The sequence below is a fragment of the Scardinius erythrophthalmus genome, assembly GCF_964197995.2.
Source record: "Scardinius erythrophthalmus genome assembly, chromosome: 20".
NCBI lineage: Eukaryota > Metazoa > Chordata > Actinopteri > Cypriniformes > Leuciscidae > Scardinius > Scardinius erythrophthalmus.
In genome coordinates, this window is record NC_138240.1 from 11,935,062 (window position 1) to 11,957,343 (window position 22,282).

The 22,282-nt window shown below is 37.4% G+C and overlaps 1 protein-coding gene across 1 annotated transcript; it reads right to left on the reverse strand.

Annotated features, from left to right (window-relative positions):
• Positions 1-19,182: 19,182 nt before the first annotated feature.
• Positions 19,183-21,405, reverse strand: tmco1 (transmembrane and coiled-coil domains 1). The gene is made up of 7 exons (XM_081348380.1): positions 21,133-21,405; positions 20,908-20,985; positions 20,765-20,824; positions 20,532-20,578; positions 20,329-20,396; positions 20,021-20,165; positions 19,183-19,832 (listed from the first exon to the last, which is right to left on the reverse strand). The coding sequence occupies exons 1-7, from the start codon at positions 21,200-21,202 to the stop codon at positions 19,734-19,736; spliced, it is 567 nt and encodes a 188-aa protein (XP_081204506.1). The 5' UTR covers positions 21,203-21,405; the 3' UTR covers positions 19,183-19,733.
• Positions 21,406-22,282: the final 877 nt, after the last annotated feature.

Below are 22,282 nucleotides of genomic sequence, written 5' to 3' on the forward strand. Positions count from 1 at the left end.
GCTGGACGCCTGACGAACAAAACGTATATCTCCGATTTTATTTCCGCCATGATAGATTTTCCGCCATTTTGAATTTTGTCGAAAATCTACTTTTGCGAACTAGTCCCTGGTTTTTTGCCCGATCGGAACCAAACCAGTGCAGAATTGTTCTCTGGAGTCTGAATATCAATAATTATCAAAAAAAAGTTGAAATTTCGATTCACGGTCGCTAGGGGGTGCAAAATTAACGTTGTGGGAGGAGCCTATTTTACTAAAATGGCTATAACTCCAGAAGTAAAAGAGGTATTTTAACCAAACCTGGTACACATGTGTAAGACGTCAATATGAGGTCACGGTAAAAAAATCGCGGCGATTGGTCACATGGTGGCGCTATAACATGAAAAAAACATAAAACAGGCTATAACCACCTGACCGTTAGTCCGATTGACTTGAAAATTGGTATGCAGTGTCTTGGTCCAAGGTGCCATGTATGTCTATGAGGACATTGGTGTATCTCAAAAAACATGGCCGCCATCGGCCAATGAAGTTTGAGCACCTATTAGACAAGGTTAACGGAGGCCTATCGGAACGAAACTCGGTGGGCATGTTCGACTCATGGCCCTAGAGGTCTGTAAGAATTTTAAAAGAAATCGGCCACTAGTTGGCGCTAACGAGTTTTATGGCTCTGTAATCACGTGGTGTTACACTTATTGTCACAAAATGCATACCATTTGATAGATCTCCTCTTGTTGAACAACTTTGCCTCAAGAACCATTGCTGTCAATCAAACCGTTCATTAAATATTCGTAATTATGTTAAAAACCTACTTTTGCGAACTAGTCCTAGGTTTTTCGCCCGATCAGAACCAAACGAGTCTAGGACAATTCTATGGACTCTCAAGATCAATAATTATCAAAAAAAAGTTGAACTTTTGCATTTTTCGCATGGGTATATTGGGTCATAAAGAAAATGGGCGTGGCAAAATGCACTCAAAAGCCTATAAATCCTAAACAAAAACTCAGAACTTCACGAAAATTGGTGAGCTTATGTGCCATAACATCATTAACAAGCATGCAAAATTTCATGGAGATCGGACTATAGATGGTGCTATAACTGTTAAAAAGCTTTAAAAAACACATATTTCCTATGGTAAATTGCCTGTATTGGCTGTAAATGGACTTTTCCATCTATTATTTCAGTGGTTAAAAGCTTTCTAAATAAATCTTAATGTCTTAAATGCTTATGTGCCTAAAGGCCTTAAATGCTTGAACCCCGATAAATGCTGCTTGCAGCTTTAATTATTATTATTATTCTCCCCTAAAACGCATCGTGCAGCCCAAACCGTAAGAGCTGGAACCTTGAAACTTGGCCAAATGGTAGTCCTCAATTTGGGGAGAACCTATCAAAGTATGACCCAGATTGGCCCATAGGTGGCGCTATAGCAACCAAAAGCGCGGAACTGCTCATAACTCCTAGACCGTATGTCGTAGACTCAAGTGTCCTATATCATTGGAAAGCTGGACGCCTGAAGGTCAAAACGTATATCTCCGATTTTATTTCAGGTATGCAAATTTTTCCGCCATTTTGAATTTTGTCAAAAACCTACTTTTGCGAACTAGTCCCTGGTTTTTCACCCGATCGGAACCAAAGCAGTGCAGAAATGTTCTTTGGAGTCTGAAGATCAATAATTATCGAAAAAAAGTCGAAATTTCGATTCCTGGTCGCTAGGGGGTGATAAATTAATGTTGTGGGAGGAGCCTATTTTACTAAAATGGCTATAACTCGAAAAGGAAATGAGATATCTTCACCAAACTTGGTACACATGTGTAAGAGTTCAATCTGGGGTCATAGTAAAAAAATGTCGACGATTGATCACTAGGTGGCGCTATAACATGAAAAAAAACATGAAAAGGGCTATGACCACGTGACCGTTTGTCCGATTGACTTGAAAATTGGTATGCAGTGTCTTGGTCCAAGGTGCCATGTATGTCTATGAGGACTTTGGCGTATCTCGAAAAACATGGCCGCCATCGACCAATGAAATTTGAGCACCTATTAGACAAGGTTAACGGAGGCCGATCGGAACGAAACTCGATGGGCATGTTCAACTCATGGCCCTAGAGGTCTGTAAGAATTTTGAAAGAAATCGGCCACTAGTTGGCGCTAACGAGTTTTATGGCTCTGTAATCACGTGGTGTTACACTTATTGTCACAAAATGCATATCATTTGATAGATCTGCTCATGCTGAACAACTTTGCCTCAAGAACCATTGCTGTCAATCAAACCGTTCATTAAATATTCGCAATTATGTTAAAAACCTACTTTTGCGAACTAGTCCTAGGTTTTTTGCCCGATCGGAACAAGACCAGTCTAGGGTAATTCTCTGGACTCTCTAGATCAATAATTATCAAAAAAAGTTCAACTTTAGCATTTTTCGCATGGGTATATTGGGTCATAATGAAAATGGGCGTGGCAAAATGCATTTAAAAGCCTATAAATCCTAAACGAAAACTCAGAACTTCACAAAAATTGGTGAGCATATGTACCATAACAGTCTAAACAAGCATGTAAAATTTCATGAAGATCGTACGATAGGTGGCGCTATAACTGTTAAAAAGCTTTGAAAACCATATATTTCCTATGGTAAATTGCCTGTTTTGGCTGTAAATGGTCTTTTCCATCTATTATTTCAGTGGTTAAAAGCTTTACAAATAAAACTTAATGTCTTAAATGCTTATGTGCTTAAAGGCCTTAAATGCTTGAACCCCGATAAATGCTGCTTGCAGCTTTAATTATTATTATTTTTCTTCTGCCGTAAAACGCATCGTGCAGCCCAAACCGTAAGAGCTGGAACCTTGAAACTTTGCCAGATGGTAGTACAAAAATCGAGGAGAGGTTATCAAATTATGACCCCGATTGGCCCATAGGTGGCGCTATAGCAACCAAAAGCGCGAAACTGCTCAGAACTCCTAGACCGTATGTCGTAGACTCAAGTGTCTTATATCATTGGAAAGCTGGACGCCTGACGAACAAAACGTATATCTCCGATTTCATTTCCGCCATGATAGATTTTCCGCCATTTTGAATTTTGTCAAAAACCTACTTTTGCGAACTAGTCCCTGGTTTTTCGCCCGATCGGAACCAAACCAGTGCAGAAATGTTCTCTAGAAACTGAAGATCAATAATTATCGAAAAAAAGTCGAAATTTCGATTCACGGACGCTAAGGGGCGCAAAAACGTACGTTGTGGGAGGGGCCTATTTTACTAAAATGGCTATAACTCCAGAAGTAAATGAGGTATCTTCACCAAACTCGGTACACATATGTATGAGCTCAATATGAGGTAACAGTAAAAAAATCGCGGCGATTTGCCACATGGTGGCGCTATAATATGAAAAAAACATAAAACAGGCTTTAACCACCTGACCGTTAGTCCGATTGACTTGAAAATTGGTATGCCGTGTCTTGGTCCAAGGTGTCATGTATGTGTATGAGGACATTGGCGTATCTAAAAAAACATGGCCGCCATCGGCCAATGAAGTTTGAGCACCTATTAGACAAGGTTAACGGAGGCCGATCGGAACGAAACTCGGTGGGCATGTTCTACTCATGGCCCTAGAGGTCTGTAAGAGTTTTGAAAGAAATCGGCCACTAGTTGGCGCTAACGAGATTTATGGCTCTGTAATCACGTGGTGTTACACTTATTGTCACAAAATGGATACCATTTGATAGATCTCCTCTTGTTGAACAACTTTGCCTCAAGAACCATTGCTGTCAATCAAACCGTTCATTAAATATTCGTAATTATGTTAAAAACCTACTTTTGCGAACTAGTCCTAGGTTTTTCGCCCGATCGGAACCAAACCAGTCTAGGACAATTCTATGGACTCTCTAGGTCAATAATTATCAAAAAAAGTTGAACTTTTGCATTTTTCGCATGGCTAACAGGGTCATTTAGAAAATGGGCGTGGTAAAATGCACTCAAAAGCCTATAAATCCTAAACGAAAACTCAGAACTTCACGAAAATTGATGAGCATATGTGTCATAACCTGCTTAAGAAGCATGGAAAATTTTATGGAGAGCGGACCATAGTTGGCGCTATAACTGTTAAAACGCTTTAAAACCATATATTTCCTATGGTAAATTGCCTGTATTTGCTGTAAATGGTGTCTTCTATCTTTTATCATATAATGTTCATATCATAATGTTCAAAACCAGTGCAGCACAATTCTCTGAACTCTCTAGATCAATAATTATCAGAAAAAAAGTTTAACTTCTTCAAAAGGTGATTTTATATGAATATAATGACATATTAAGCCAATAAGTGGTATTTTACTGCCCCCTGCTGTCATTTCATCATACTACTCCCTAATATTGTTATAAAATTCATATTTAGACTTTATAAAATCATTATTTTAACATTTACAATCACATTTTGTCAAAACTCATCTATTGAGTATTACTATTGACAATTGTGTTACACTGAGATATGGAAATGGACGAAAGTAAATGAATGAAATGAAACGAAAGTATAACGGCATTTAAGCCACGCCCCCGAATACAAATTCATTCATAACTCGAAAACGGAAAGTCGTTGCGCGCTCAAATTTTGATGGTGAGGACCTCTCCGGGCTCTTGATCGAAACGTGTCGTCGCGGGCCTCGGGAGCGCGCCCCCCGCGCATCGCGAATCCGCGGGACCCCCGATTTTGAACGGCCATTACTCCCGACCCAGACCACCCCGAACATTGTGTGAGAGCTCGTTGGAAAGGGCGCGTCCTTGGCTAGCTTCGATTCAAATGTGGTGTTATTTGCCCTGGGCATTCCAGAGATAATAGCCCGAACAGATATGCCTTATAACAGTCATAACTCCCAGCCCCAATCGCCCAAAAATACCTTGATGGTCTCATTCAACAGGGCTCCTCAAGCACTATCTATGCTCTGAGTTTCAGAATTTTTCGCCTTTTGGTTCCTGAGATATAAGTAAAAAAACAAATTCCCATTCATTCATTCAAACACTTCAACTGTAAAATGTAAGCTATAATACCACTGTTGTCCACTAGAGGGAGCAGCAGGATTACGCATGATCTTTTAATTCGCTTCAGTATTGGGAAATAAACAAATGCTTTAAGAAGCAATCTTTTTTATTATGATGTTTTTTTTTTATTATGATATTTGTATATATTTTATTTTTTTATTATGATTATGAACGGTTTGATTGACATTAGTGATTCTTGAGGCAAAGTTGTTCAAGATGAGGAGATGAAGATATTTTCACAATATCACATCCTAAAAACATTGAAAACATATTTGTCTTTGTGTGTGTGTGTGTGTGTGTGTGTGTGTGTGTGTGTGTGTGTGTGTGTGTGTGTGTGTGTGTGTGTGTGTGTGTGTGTGTGTGTGGATGTGTTTGTGTCTGTGTGTGTGTCTGTGTGTGTAAGCATGCTTAATGGAAAGAACATGGAGAAACTGCTTTGTTTTACTGGTGGATAAAAAAGTCTTTCAAATGAAAGTGAGTCAATTAGTGGTCTTCTACTATGGAAGCAGGACATTCTACTTAATAAAATATTTTCATCTGTGCTTTTGCATTAGTTTTTGGACTATATAAAATTACTTGCATGAAAATCACCTATTATAACACAGTCATGTTTTGTCAAAGTTTATCACTTCATTTTTACTGAGTTCTCAGTTTGAACAATTCTGCCTCTCAGTAATTAATTTGAAATCTGAAAATGGTGTTATACAGAGGAGATTTGCAATTATCATTTTGTTACCTATCTTTTATTTTAAATATCTACATCTACAACAAAATGTGTGTGCATGTGTGTGTTCAAGCATGGTTAGTGTATTAAGTATTATTGTTTAAGTATTATTGTTTTCATTTACATTTTAACCACCAGAAGAAGAACACTCATTGGTTCATTCTGCTCACTAAAATATTATTTTTCATTTTTTTTTTAAATTTTTCAATATTTTCCATTTGAAATATTGTTTAAACTTAATAAAATCATTAAAATAACATTTCAAATAATATTTCGTCTGTTTATAAATCCCACAGACTCACATTGGCTGCAATACTAATGTTTTTGTAAAACACAGACCTGATAGTCTAATCTGTGTGTATTGTGCATATATTATTGATATTATTACTATTGCAAATCATGTTATTGTAACTCATATCTTAATAGAATATTATTTGTAATTTTAATTCTTTATTTCTTAATTGTTTTTTTATGATTACTACAGATATTATCACCAAAGATATCAACTAAACCTTCACTTTTAGTATTGACACGCTGCACACACAGCACAATCACACACTCACTAATGCATTCAAATAAATGTAATCTTATTGTGCTACTTTATTTGTACATGATTAGAATGAACAGAAATCTAAGAATATTTTTCTTCTTTTGTTAAAGCCATTTCAGACTCCAAGTAAGCATTATATTACTAATCATCTATTTTAAAGGTGCCATACAATTGAAAACTGTATTTATCTTGGCATAGTTGAATGATAAGAGTTCTGGACATGGAACTGACATACCGTGCGCCTCAAACACCATTGTTTCCTCCTTCATGTGTAAATCTCTTGTTTGCAAAAGACCGCTGAAAAATGAGTGAATCCCACCATAACACCGACTGTGACGTTGGAGTCAGGATCATTAATATTTATACCCCCCAAATTTGCATTTTCCAGTCCATGTTCTAGGCCAGGCAGTGTTAATGTGGACCTGCACAGCCGAATCATCAGAAGATCTGCAGGTATTGTGAAGAAGCAAGCAAGGACAATAGTGAAAATGGCAGATCATGGATATAAATGTTATGTCTGAGGCTGTGCTGCGGATTTGAGAACTTTTCATTCCCTTCCCACAAAAGAGAACTGTCAACAGGCATGGTTGATGTTTACAACAGGATACCTCACCATTTTAATTCAAAGCTGTTAGTTTACTCTTAACGGAGGCCGATCAGAACGAAACTCGGTGGGCATGTTCGATTCGTGGCCCTAGAGGTCTGTAAGAATTTTGAAAAATCAGCCACTAGTTGACGCTAACAGGTTTTACGGCTATGTAATCACGTGATGCATATCATTTGATAGATCTCCTCATACTGAACAACTTTGCCTCAAGAACTACTACTGTCAATCAATTTGTTCATTAAATACTTGCGATTATGTTAAAAACCTACTTTTGCAAACTAGTCCTAGGTTTTCGCCCGATCGGAAATATACCAGTGCAGTACAATTCTCTGGAAGCTCTAGATTATTAATTATATAAAAAACTTTAACTTTACCCATTGGGTAGCCATAACAGGATCATTTAGAAAATGGGTATGGCAAAAAACACTCAAAAGCCTGTAAATCCTAAACAAAAACTCAGACAACTCACTAAACTGCCTTATGTGCTTAAAGACCCTAAATGCTTGAACCCCGCTAAATGCTGCTTGCAGCTTTAATTATTATTATTATTATTATTATTATTATTTTCCCCTAAAACGCATTGTGCAGACCAAACCGTAAGAGCTGGAACCTTGAAACTTGGCCAAATGGTAGTCCTCAATTTGGGGAGAACCTATAAAAGTATGACCCCGATTGGCCCATAGGTGGCGCTATAGCAACCAAAAGCGCAAAACTGCTCATAACTACTAGACCGTATGACGTAGACTCAAGTGTCTTATATCATTGGAAAGCTGGACGCCTGACGAACAAAACGTATATCTCCGATTTCATTTCCGCCATGATAAATTTTCCGCCATTTTGAATTTTGTCAAAAACATACTTTTGCGAACTAGTCCTAGGTTTTTCGCCCGATCGGAACCAAACCAGTGCAGAAATGTTCTCTAGAGTCTGAATATCAAAATCTATCGAAAAAAAGTTGAAATTTCGATTCACGGACGCTAAGGGCCGCCAAAACGTACGTTGTGGGCGGGGCCTATTTTACTAAAATGGCTATAACTCCAGAAGTAAATGAGGTATCTTCACCAAACTTGGTACACATGTGTAAGAGGTCAATCTGAGGTCACAGTAAAAAAATCGCGACGATTGGCCTCATGGTGGCGCTATAACATGAAAAAAACATAAAACAGGCTATAACCACCTGACCGTTAGTCCGATTGACTTGAAAATTGGTATGCAGTGTCTTGGTCCAAGGTGCCATGTATGTGTATGAGGACATTGGCGTATCTCAAAAAACATGGCCGCCATCGGCCAATGAAGTTTGAGCACCTATTAGACAAGGTTAACGGAGACCGATCGGAACGAAACTCGATGGGCATGTTCGACTCAAGGCCCTAGAGGTCTGTAAGAATTTTGAAAGAAATCGGCCACTAGTTGGCGCTAACGAGTTTTACGGCTCTGTAATCACGTGGTGTTACAAATATCCACACAATATGTATATCATTTGATAGATCTCCTCATCCTGAACAACTTTGCCTCAAGAACCATTGCTGTCAATCAAACCATTCATTAAATATTTGCAAACATGTTAAAAACCTACTTTTGCGAACTAGTCCTAGGTTTTTCACCCGATCGGAACCAGACCAGTCTAGGACAATTCTCTGGACTCTCTAGATCAAAAACTATCAAAAAAAAGTTGAAATTTTGCATTTGGATGGCTCTAATAGGGTCATTTATAAAATGGGCGTGGAAAAATACATTAAATATCCTATAAATCCTAAATAAAAACTCAGAACTTCACAAAAATCGGTGAGCATATGTGACATAACATCATTAACAAGCATGCCAAATTTTATGGAGATCGGACCATAGGTGGCGCTATAACTGTTAAAAAGCTTTAAAACCATATATTTCCTATGGTAAACTGCCTGTATTGGCTGTAAAAGGTCTTTTCCATCTCTGATCATATAATTTTCATATCATAATGTTCAAAACTAGTGCAATACAATTCTCTGGACTCACTAGGTCAATAATTGTCAGAAAAAGTTGAACTACTTCATTTGGATAGTTATAATAGGTTCACTTCAAAATGTAGCCTTTACCAAGTGTCCCCGAAAGCCTATATCTCTTTAATGAATGACTCAGACCTTCTTAAAAAGCCAGTGAAATATCACTCTGAACATGCATGAAAATTTTCAGACCGATCGGACAAAATTTGCCTCTATAACAGTTAAAAAGGTGAAAATTATATGAATATAATGGCATATTAAGCCAATAAGTTGTATTTTACTGCCCCCTGCTGTTTAAAATTTATAAAATCACTATTTTAACATTTACAATTACAATTACATTTAGTCAAAATCCATCCGTTAAAGTATTAGTATTGACAGTTTGATCACATCATATAGTTCAAATGTCTGTATCTACAACATAATGTGTTTGTGTAGTCTTAGGTTTCTGAATAAATTCTGAATCTTCTGATTAATAGCTTACAAAGACTTTGTGAAATGTTTATAGACCATTCAAATATATTTTCATTATGACATATCCCAATAGCATTGAAAAAACAACAACAACATTTGTCTTTGTGTGTGTGTGTGTGTGTGTGTGTGTGTGTGTGTGTGTGTGTGTGTGTGTATGTGTGTGTAAGCATGCATTATTGAGTTAACATGGAAAAACTGATTTGATTTAGTGCAGAAAACTGGTAAAAATAATGAAATTTAAAGTGAAACTGAGCCAATAAGTGGTCTTCTAGTGCCCTCTGCTGGCCATTCTACTTATGAAGTCTTTTCACATGTGCTTTGTGCAAATCACTTATATAACAATAACTATTATAACAAAATCATATTTTGACAGTGTTTATCACTTCATTTGCACTGACACTTCACATAATTGCTAGTAATGTGGTAAATCATGGTAAATCACGCTAGAAACATGGTAAATCATAGTAAATCATACTAGAATGTGGTGTATCAAGGTAAATCATGCTAGAATCCTGGTAAATCATTCTAGAACGTGATATATCATGGTAAATCATGCTAGAACAGGGTAAATCATGGTAAACCATGGTAAATCATGATAAACTATGGTAAATCATGCTAGAATGTGGTATATCATGGTAAATCATGCTAGAACATGGTAAATTAAGGTAAACTAAGATAAATTCATGGTAAACTATGCTAGAACAGGGTAAATCATGATAAACTTTGGTAAATCTTGCTAGAATGTGGTATATCATGGTAAATCATGCTAGAACATGGTAAATCAAGGTAAACTGAGATAAATTCATGGTAAACTATGCTAGAACAAGGTAAATCATGGTAAACCATGGTAAATCATGATAAACTATGGTAAATCATGCTAGAATGTGGCATATCATGGTAAATCATGCTAGAACATGGTCTTTTCCATCTATGATGTCATGCTTGCTAAATAAAACTTTATAACTTTTGATGCTTTTGTGCTTAAAGTCCTTAACGGCCTTAACTGCTTGAACCCCGATAAATGCTGCTTGCAGCTTTAATTATTTATATTTTATCTTAGTTGTTTCAACCAATTTTCTAGCATTGCCTGCTTGCTAGTTAGCTAACTTAGCGCGACTTCGCCAGCTGGTTTTTGTTTTTCTTGTTCACACACACTCACACAAGCACACATTTTTGTTGTCTTTCATTGTTTAATAAAAAATAAATAAAAAATATTTTGAAACCTTCATTTGTCACCCACATAGCAAAAATTGTCTGGCCCACCTCTGGGCCTCATCCTTGCTTCAATTCTGTCCCAGTTCTGGCTGGGTCCCCGGCCCAAAACTGGCGCAATACACTGAAAACGGACTCAAACAACTTCCTCTGGCCCAGATGTGGCCCAGGCACTGTAAAATGACTCTCATTTATTGATATGGCCCAGGTCTGGCCCAGGCACTGTAAGACAGATCTGGCTGAGAGTCGGCTGGGTCCCCGGGCCAGATGTGGCCCAGAAACTGGCAGTGAAACACAAATTCAACCATTTAAAAAGATTCAGGGTTTTTATTATAAAATTAACAAATCCACTTTAACATAAGCATGTATTAACAATGAACAAATACACTATTAACATTTATTTACAACACAATTTTTAAACTACAAAATAATAAGTAAATTATATTTACTGTATATGATTAAAAGAAAAACATCACTCTTTCACACACAAACTATCTTTCACTCTCTTTAACACTAAATTAATTCCTTTTGCAAATGTCAAGTCACCATTAAATATATAGCGCTATACAGTAATGACTGTTTCAAAGCAGCTTTACAGGGTTAAACAGGACAATGATCAATGATGCAAATAGTTCAATTTGGCTGTAAAGCTGCTCTAAAAAGAAAATAGTGTCATTGTACAACTGAATTCAGTTCAGTGTTGATTCAGTTCTGTTCAATAACTGCATAAAGTATATCAATTATAAAATGAGTTCATTTTCATTATTAAGCAGCTCTGCGGAAAACAGTGATGTCATCGTCCAGCTCAGTTCAGTTCTCATATAATGGTGTCAATGCAGGCAGATCAATATTATTAAGAATAAGTATCCCCAACTAAGCAAGCCAGAGTCCATCAGTGACAGAATGGAGAAAGAAAAACAGGCTCAGTCAAAGGGCCAGTTCTCCTCTGATCAAACAACAAACATGGTGTATGTGTTATCCAGGCCGCTTCACAAGTCAGATTGTGGATTGATATCATTCAGAGTATTTTATTCAGCTCCTTTTGCTTGAAGGTTGGAAAAGATTACATCAAGGTAAAAGAGTAGCAAAACTCCAGAGCATGTAGATGTGAATTTGAGAACTTGTACAATAGATATTTGTACTTGTACAATAAAATTTACACTCACAGCTCCAATGTGAAAACCTCAATTAGGCATTTGCAACTTCTCAAATCTGCCATTGCAATTTTTTTAATTCCCCCGCCTTTCTCTCTCACCGGCACTAAGTTTGCAAGTGCACAAGTTATAGTTAGGCATCTAATATATTGCGAAAATAGTTGCAAAGTCAATGTGTGAAGATTTGAAATAGCAATGGCAGATTTGAGAAGTTGCAAATGCCTAATTGAGGTTGTATAGAGCTGGTAAGTCCTGCCCATCCGTAAGACCTCTAGGTTGAAAAATCGTCAATGCAAGTGAATGGGAGAAAATAATTATTTTCTGGTCCCGTTTGAATTGTGCCATGAATGTGAACATATGTTGTCTGTGAATTTTTAATATAATTTTTCATGTTACGAGTTTGACAGTATATTGTATGATTCTTCGGCTAGCAGTTGTGGAAAAGACATAACGAGAAAGACTACATGTCGCCTATGTGACGTCACCCCATAAAGTTGACTTACCCGTGGTTTTCGCCAACCTCAACGATTTTGTCCTCTCCCTGAAAGAAGGCGGTGAAGTGCACCAAAGACACAGACATGTTTAGCGGGATCCGTGCGCGAGTGGTGGTGACGTTTCAAACGCGTCGAAAGCAGCGAAGAGTTGTAGTCCACAAAGTGCTCTCACACAAAGTCTAACCGTATCAAACTTCTACCCGCTAAATTGTAGAATTCTTTACACAAAAAATTATATTAAAAATTCACAGACAACATATGTTCACATTCATGGCACAATTCAAACGGGACCAGAAATAATTATTTTCTCCCATTCACTTGCATTGACGATTTTTCAACCTAGAGGTCCAGTGGGGTTAGCGGAAGGGGCGGGACTTACCAGCTCATTTGCGAATGTGAATGAAAGAATACAGATTTGTGACTATTGTCTTTGAGTGAAAATCTCAACATTCAACAGGTTTTCAAGTACAAATATTTATTGTACAATTCACAAACTCACATTTACATGCTCTGGAGTGTTGCTACTCTTTTACCTTCATAAGATCACGCCGGCATTTGGTGTGGGGGGAGTTGAAGCTGGCCGTTGGGTCTGTGCAGAGGACTGGTCTGGCTCTCGTGGATCTGATCCGATGACTGTGCCGAGGACTGTTGTGTCAAAGGGGTCTTCACGGTGTTTGTGTCTAGGTCTCGTCTAGTTGTGATGTTCTCGTCTGGCATTCAGGGCTGTTGTGGTCATCTGAGGGTGCAGGTCCATCATCTGGTCTGGATATGGACTAGATCTGGCTGAATTCAGTAACCTTGGGATAAGACTGAGACAGAGAGACTAACATTAGCGTAGATGCCATTCTTCTTATGATGTAACAAGTACATTCGGTGTTATGGGAAGTGTTTCCGGTTCTGGTTGACCGAATTTATGCAGCCTAACAATCCTTTAACAGATGTGAATTTTAGAAATGTGAGAGTGTGTTATGTTTATGATAGGTTAAAGAGGTGTGTGTTTTTAAATAGATTTAAACTTATCTTGTGTCTGCCCCTCGATCTGCTGCCAGTCCATGATCTCTCCATCTCCATCTCAGCAGCATTAGCTGTGAGGGTTTCTCTGAACTGCACCTTTTTAAATAAAGGAATAGATATTGTGAGGTCAATATTACATCTTAAGCATTAGTTTAAGCACATAGGTTTAACAAATGTTGTTGCCAGAGTTCACACAGAAGTTTAAAATATCGGTAACACTTTACAATTAGGTCTCAATTGTTAAAATTAGGCTAGTTAATGTGTTAACTAACATTACCAATGAACAATACATTTGTTACAGTATTCATTAATCTTTGCTAACATTAGTTAATAAAAATGTATAATAAAAATTAGTTCACAGTGCATTAACTAATCTTAAATGCAACTTTTGATTTTAATAATGCATTGGCAAATGTCAAAATGAAAATGAACTAAGATAAATGCTTAATAAGTATTGTGCATTCTTAGTCCATCTTAACTAATGTAATAGTTAAACCTACAATGAAACCTGATTGTAGTGTTACCAAAATATCTGTAAAAAGTGTTGGTGTCAGATTCCAAACAGTGGGTTCAGATGTTCGTTCATAATCATTGTAAGTTAACATCCCCTCTGCAGTAAAATGTTAAGAACTACTATTTTAATAACATTACACAGTGATACGCTTTAAATGTTTCTTTAACTCTAAAATGCACCTGCTCTAAAGGAGATTACGCAATAAACAAATAAATAAATAAATAAATAAATAAATAAATAAATAAATAAATAAATAAATAAAATAAAGCAGATTACGCTACATTCAAGAACACAAGACGTGCCAAACACAATGAATTAAGAAGCTGCACTTATTTCGCAGATTATCTTATGTATCTATAACGCTTTTCCGTTTCGGAGTTCCCCACAGGAGTGTTAAAACCAAATAAATCTTATTTTTTATTTCAGATTGTAGCCTACACGTTGTCTTCGCGGGTGTAGTAGTACACTGTGGTCAATGTATTTCGATTCACAAATAAACTCTTTTGAGAGTTTGTGAATCAAATCAGAAAGAATCGCCTGAACTATGGCGCCGAAAGCGTAGTGATTCGACTCCTATGAACTAATCACTCGTTGAAAAAGACGAATTGACTGACTAAATTTGAGCACAGGAATATAACTCAATATCATTTCATTAGCCAAAATCCAGTGCACTGGATACAGCATAGCAGTTTTTCTAATAAAAAAAAATCAAATTTATCCTAAAAAGAGATATAGCTCATCAACACTCTCTCCGGGACCGAATGGATATTCTGAAGTAACGTATTATCATCGTAAACATCTGATCTAAAGTTAGATATATATAAAAAACACTATATTTATCTTGACAATTAATACATCAAACAGCACTATAACAACAAATTAATTAAATTACTTACTCGTTTTTTCAGATGAATGATTCCTCTCGAAAACTATATGGGGAGGCTGCAGACCTGGAGCCCGGTAGATCTCCCCAGCAGTTTTACGCCCCTGCTGTTCCAGATGCGTCCAGCAGGGCTCACTGTTAAATTTTGTATAAAATTCCTGAATACTTAATTTTTTATCACAGTTGCTTTGGTACATTTCTCAGATCACTACTGAAATTCTCATAACTACTTTTGAACAAATTGCCAATGCTTTGGTAAATTCATGCATGCAACTGATTATGAATTGCCTTGCTGCTTCCTAATTTATCAATTCATTATTTTCTTCATTAGTGAAATTCTAAATACACCTCTGCAATTCATCAATTCAGGACACATTTACAAAATAAAGTCTAATAGAAATGTATTGAAAACATGCTTGACAGTTTATAGTAAACCATTTTGCATTTAATGACTTATGCAAGGAACTAATGCCTATGATGTTTTGAGGACTAAGACAATTCAACAGAGAAATAGTATAATAGGCCTATATTTTGATCAACATGACACAAAGAGTTGATAATGTAGGAAACAGCAGACAGTTGTACATTATCAATTGCATGAATGTACTGAAGCATTTGCAATTTGTATAAAATAATGAGAAATTGATTTTATGATGTGCTCCAGTGACAAGATGATGTGATTTCAGTTGTGATCTGAGAAATGCATCAAAGCAAATAAGATAAACTATAAGACTTATTGGAGACCCTGTCTACAACACTAGACAGTTCAGTTTGGGTCAGTTAACCCTTCCCTGAGTGTTTAAATGTCCCATTCTGATTTGTGAAAGGTTCCACAGTTCAGTTTGGGTCAGTTAAACCCTCCCTGAGTGTTTAAATGTCCCATTCTGATTTGTGAAAGGTTCCACAGTTCAGTTTGGGTCAGTTAACCCTTCCCTGAGTGTTTAAATGTACCATTCCGATTTGTGAAAGGTTCCACAGTTCAGTTTGGGTCAGTTAACCCTTCCCTGAGTGTTTAAATGTACCATTCTGATTTGTGAAAGGTTCCATGGTGCAGTTTGGGTCAGTTAACCCTTCCCTGAGTGATTAAATTAACCATTCCGATTTGTGAAAGGTTCCACAGTGCAGTTTGGGTCAGTTAACCCTTTCCTGAGTGATTAAATTAACCATTCCGATTTGTGAAAGGTTCCACAGTGCAGTTTGGGTCAGTTAACCCTTCCCTGAGTGATTAAATGAACCATTCTGATTTGTGAAAGCTTTCACAGTGCAGTTTGGGCCAGTTAACCCTTCCCTGAGTGTTTAAATGTCCCATTCTGATTTGCGAAAGGTTCCACGGTGCAGTTTGGGTCAGTTAAACCTTCCCTGACGGTTTAAATGTCCCATTCTGATTTGTGAAAGGTTCAGCAGTTCAGTTTTGGTCAGTTAAACCTTCCCTGACGGTTTAAATGTCCCATTCTGATTTGTGAAAGGTTTCACAGTTCAGTTTGGGTTAGTTAAACCTTCCCTGAGTGTTTAGATGTCCCTTTCTGATTTGTGAAAGGTTTCACAGTGCAGTTTGGGCCAGTTAACCCTTTCCTGAGTGATTAAATGTACCATTCTGATTTGTGAAAGCTTTCACAGTGCAGTTTGGGTCAGTTAAACCTTCCCTGAGTGTTTAACCATTCTGAATTGTGAAAGCTTTCACAGTTCAGTTTGGGTCAGTTAAACCTTCCCTGAGTGTTTAAATGAACCATTCTAATATGTGAAAGGTTCCACAGTGCAGTTTGGGCCAGTTAACCCTTCCCTGAGTGTTTAAATTAACCATTCTTATTTGTGAAAGGTTCAGCAGTTCAGTTTTGGTCAGTTAAACCTTCCCTGACGGTTTAAATGTCCCATTCTGATTCGTGAAAGGTTTCACAGTTCAGTTTGGGTTAGTTAAACCTTCCCTGAGTGTTTAGATGTCCCTTTCTGATTTGTGAAAGGTTTCACAGTTTAGTTTGGGTCAGTTAACCACTCAGGGAAAGGTTAACTGAAAGGTTAAGGTTAACTGCACTGTGGAACCTTTCACAAATCAGAATGGTTATTTTAAACACTCAGGGAAGGTTTAATTGACCCAAACTGCACTGTGAAAGTTTTCACAAATCAAGCTCAATATAAAACAAGTGTTTTTGTAATCCAGCGGTCTGTGTGTTTATTATAAATTTATGTTACACGTAAAGAACGGCTATTTACCAAATTCCTGTCTAGCGGACTTGCCAACCAGTCAACGGACAAGAGCTTTGCTGTAAAAAAAATTCACAAATCAAGCAGGTCAAGATGAAACTGGGTTCAGTCTTCTAAGTGACCGACTTTTGGAGTTATACGCAATTTAAAAATAAAAGTCAGTATAAAAAAATAAACGTATTTCGGACCGGAGGACCATGTCACACGAATTCACAAATCATGAATAACGAAATTAGATATTATTTGCATGTCTACGACACCGCACGGCGGGACAATAGCCAAAAGAATACAGAATATCAAACCGCAAAATTATCTTTACTCCGTTGGGTCGCCCTCTCTCTCACATGTACTTGTCAGCACATTTTATCTGCATTTTGGCTGTTTAAGTGTTGATTCAGTTCCGTTGTAAAGATAATCAATTATTAAATTAGTTCATTTAATCCAGGGGTCACCAAACTTTTTTCTCTGGGGGCCACATTATCGTTCCTGACTGTGATGGGGGGCCGGGGCCGGGTCAGCTATATAACATAGAATTGTATGACCCAGACCAAAATGACCACCAGCAGGCCTCATTGTGTAGTAGAGATTACTAGCCTGGCACAGCCATCCCCACTACTATATCCACACTACTATATCAACACTTGATTCCTGGCACATATTTGTTTATCTTTACTAGTGGTTTGCAAAAGTTGTAATCGAGTCTTCACACTTTGTTTTATTTAAAGTTATTCTTCACAAATAATCGTTGGTCCACTGTTCTTTGTAAACTCTGCACTCTCTTTTAGGGGTGGAACGGTACACAGAAGTCACGGTTCGGTTCATACCTCGGTTCAGACATCACGGTTGGGTACACTGAAGGGAAAAGCAAAACAAAAATGCAGAAGGCTTGTGCATGTCTCAGGCTGGACCACCAAAAGAAAAATAAATGTCTTAAGCCTTGTATTTTTTTTTAAATAAGTTTTATTAATAAAGTAAAGGCATAGAACCAGTTTATTTGTAGTGCACTGACAATAGTTTTATATAATTAGTTCATTAATTCAATTAATAAAAATACCTTGATATGGTTGGTAATTGGACCTGAATTAATTGAAAATTAATCTGCTACATTTCAGATTAATATATTTGTTTTCCTTAAAAATGTAATTCACAGTAACTTAAACACTTTGCAGTTTGAATGATGTCCTGCATAAACTAAATGACGGAGTATGTTTTTATGTTTCCACTGTTCGATCGCGGCCGCGCCACACACACACACACACACACACACACACACACACACACACACACACACACACAAATATAAGTAAACACTTTACGACTTTTCGATCGCGCCCACACCTCTCTCTCAACATATTCCAGCATTGCAATCTTTACTGCAGCCTGCTTCAGAGCTTCAGAGCTAAGGTGGAGCTACAGATTAGGTGTCCCTAAGAATCCGCGTATCTAACAGTAGTTCCGCATTACATTAATTAAATTGCACGCAAGTTTTATTTATTTTTATACCGTGTATTCTCCGTGTAAATGTATGCACCAAACTGTGACGCCCGTACCATGACGTACCGTCCATGACGACTTTTGGGGATTGCTTCATAGGGCCGATTCAAGTGGTGGGGGGCAGAGGGGCTGGGGGGCCAGTCAAAGGGGGGTGGCGGGCCTGAGTCGGCCCGCGGGCCTTAGTTTGGTGACCCCTGATTTAATCTATGAAGCAGTTCTGCAAAAAAAAAGATGTTATCAGTTGAGCTTGGTTCAGTTTTCACACAACAGTGTCAATAGTCAAATCAATAATAATTTGGAATATTAAGTGTCCCCAACTAAGCAAGTCAGAGGCAACAGTGGCAAGGAGCCCAAACTCCATCAAGTGACAGAATGCAGAAATAACTTTGGGAGAAACCAGGTTCAGTCTGGAGGCCAGTTCAAACTTGCCAACGAACAAAAACTGTGAGATTATGATTCAGTCTGCATCAAAAGTCAGAAATCAAATATTCATACAGTTCCTTTTGTTTGAAGATCGGCTTCATCACGCCAGTATGGAGCCGAAGCTGACCATAGGGTCTGTGCTGAGGTCTGTCTGGTTCTTTTAATCTTTGATGAAACCTTGAATGTCCATTTAGCAACAATCTGTAAAATGTATGCAATCTTCATACCTGCCTAAACAACAATCCACCATCCAGCTATTATTAAAGCTACATTAACAATCTGTGACTACGGTACAGTAACTCACAGTAGAATAAAATGTATTCCGTGGGGAAAATTGCAGCATAATTACAGAAGGCTAAAACTTTACTCTGAATTGCAAAACGACAACTTGGGCCTATGCCTTATTTTCCATACTTTTTTAAAGGAAAACTGTTAAGCTCTTTGCTTAGTCAATTTTATTTCTGTACAAATGTAATTTGAACATTAAATAGTGACAAACAAAATACAGAAGAACAAATGCACACGATCTAAACTCACAAAAATCCTTTAACTTAAACGTTAACAGACAATAAAAAAAATAGATAAACAGAATCCACGGGTGAAACTATTCTCTCAAATTTTAAATATGAATGTTATTAATTAATATTGCTTGTAATTAATCATAAAATAATAATAGTTTCAACAAAGAATCATTTTGGCCTTCTGAGCAACAAAAAGGTTTAAAGAAATGCTTAAGACTAAACTTATAATTATAACTACCTTTGCTCAAGAAACATTTTCTGTTAGAATTGGGACTACATACAAGTTATAAATTTACCTGATTAAAAAAAACACACACACACAAATGTACATGACTTCTGTGGTCATCACAGGTATCGGTGGCTGCACAACCTGGCTATCATACTCTCACACTGAGTGTTGCTCACACAATGTACAGCTGAGTGTCCCATCTTTTTGTTGTTTTTTTGTAGGTACCTCACTACAAAAGTTTATGAAAACTTGGCAGCTTGTGGAGGAGGTCCTAAAAACCCTCCAGCCTGTTTGGTGGCGGCACGGGAGGGGGCGAGACCTAACATCTTCTGGATGTTCTGAAATTAAGGGTATTCAGTGGTAAAAGTTAAGGCATGCATTACATAAAACAAACAACTGAACTGAACAGTGTCAAAGTTTAAACTCTTCCCACAAAACTGCTATTACATTTTTACAACTTGGATTTTGCCCCTTTCACTCACAGAAACACTGAAGAAAGAATATATAAACAATAGATAAACATTACCTGTCGAATCGACATGGTGCACAGGATGTAGAGGAAGATGAAGGAACAGTCGGTGTAATCTTCACCAAGGAGGTTACGGTGTGAGAGACCTTGGATATACGACAATGGGACGAATGGAAGTTTGGCCACAACACGACCATCAAAGCTGGAATGGAAAAAAAGCAGCCAGAATGTGTTTAAAAGCACATAAATTAAGTAGCTGGCCATTTCAGGTAACTTTAGCGAATCAAACCACTATTGGCCTAAGATATTATTGAACATTTATAGCAAAGCGCCTTTGTGATAATGCAACGAATGAGTCTACCTACATGGAATTGAACATGCCCATCAAAGCAGTGAAGCAAAAGCCAATGGCAAACATCGATTTCATCCGGACCTGCAATTAAAATATCTTTAATACAATGACATTAAAACAAAACTTGTTAGACAGATCACCACATTTACTATGAGAATTAATAAAAAAAGAACACAACATAAGAAATATGGATTGGAATAGAAAATATTAGAATACCATAGACAAGTCTCTGTTATTGTTTTTCAGTTTCTCCTCTTGTCTCTCTGTTGAAGACAACATTATAGTAATTCCATTTATGTTTCATTGAGGACCAATGACCATGTTGCATAATAATATTAATTGAATTTGTACTAATTGTTAATAACAATATTTTTTTTTATACTTTACTTATAATAATAATAGCTTTACAACTTCCTTTTATAAGTGTAATAATACATTAAGTATCTTACCAATTTTTTTCTTCTGTTGACGCCCAGCTGATTCTGTAATTGTCTCCTTCTTTTTCTCCACTGAAACATGTTGCACAATTTTAAACAATGGTCACTTGGATTAAATAAATGCAAAAGACACATCATTCATTCATACAACTTACGTTTTTTACTTTGTTTTTCAACCTCAGCCTTTAGTCTCTTGTATTTGTCTGTGCGGTACACCAGAACCCATGTTATCCCTGTAGAAACAGAGCAAAGCAAACGGTTATCCAGCACGATTTGAGCTAAAGCATTTGTCCTGTATTTGCTGAGCTTAGGACATTTTCCTAGACACTCGATACGTTTTCTGACATGTAAACCTGAATTCCAAGATAGCATTTACATACCTTCCGCTAATAATGCTGTGCAAATAGATATGAACACGATTAGAATTGTATCTGCAAACATTGTGCTCATTTTGGAAAAACGATTTTAGGAAACTGATAATAATACTAGTTAATACTTTGGTTGGGCGATAACCTCTACCGTAGCAGCGTCAGCATTACTGTGGTGATGTCATCAAAGTGCGCCCGGCTTCCTCGTGGGTGCTGAATGTGGTTGAGCTATGAACTCATGACACCACATCTCCAACTAGTGGCAGTGACCCGGCATTATCAGCCGGCATGAACGGGACAGAATGACAATTATGATGATGATGATGATGGTAGTGATGATGATGATGGTGATGGTAGTGAGCTTTAGGAGAAACCCCCCAAGCACTCCCCCCAGTATCTGTAGCCTTGTGGCTCACCATCTCTCAGGACCTGAAGTGGGACAATCACATTGACTCCATGCCATGGTGAAAAAGGCTCATGGTGAGACTGTAGACTGCCACAGGATCTGCTGATGCAGTTCTACTCAGCCGTCAATGAGTCTGTCCTCTGCAAAATCAGACATCAGAAGACTGGGATGATTCGGACTGCTGAGCAGATTATTGGTGCTCCCCTGCACACCCTCCAAGAACTGTATACATCCAGAGTGAGAAAAAGGGGCTCAGAAATTCCACTCTGGATCCCTCACATCCAAGCCACCTTCTCTTTAAACTTGTATCATCTGGCTACACAGCACCAGAACAGCCAGGCACAAGAAAAGTTCCTTCTCAGACAATCTACCTCATAAACAGTAAAATATTCTCCCCACTATGCAATGATAACTATGTGCAATATCACTTATATTTATTTGGCAATACCTTACCTCTTCTTATTCCATTCCCTGCTAATTCTATGTATATAGCACACCTGTACATAAAAATTGGTATATTATGTTTATATTTATACATGTGTCTTATTTACATAAATCTTTATTTTTTATTTGACTATCTGTGTACTGTTGTTGTCTTTGTACTGGAAGCTTCTTTTGTCACCACAACAAATTTCTTGTGTGTGTAAACATATTTTGCAATAAAGCTCTTTCTGATTCTGATGCTTTGATTAATTCTTCTTCTTTTTCTTTTTTTTAACCATTTAGGCTGTAACATGGTAAGATTATATATCCAAG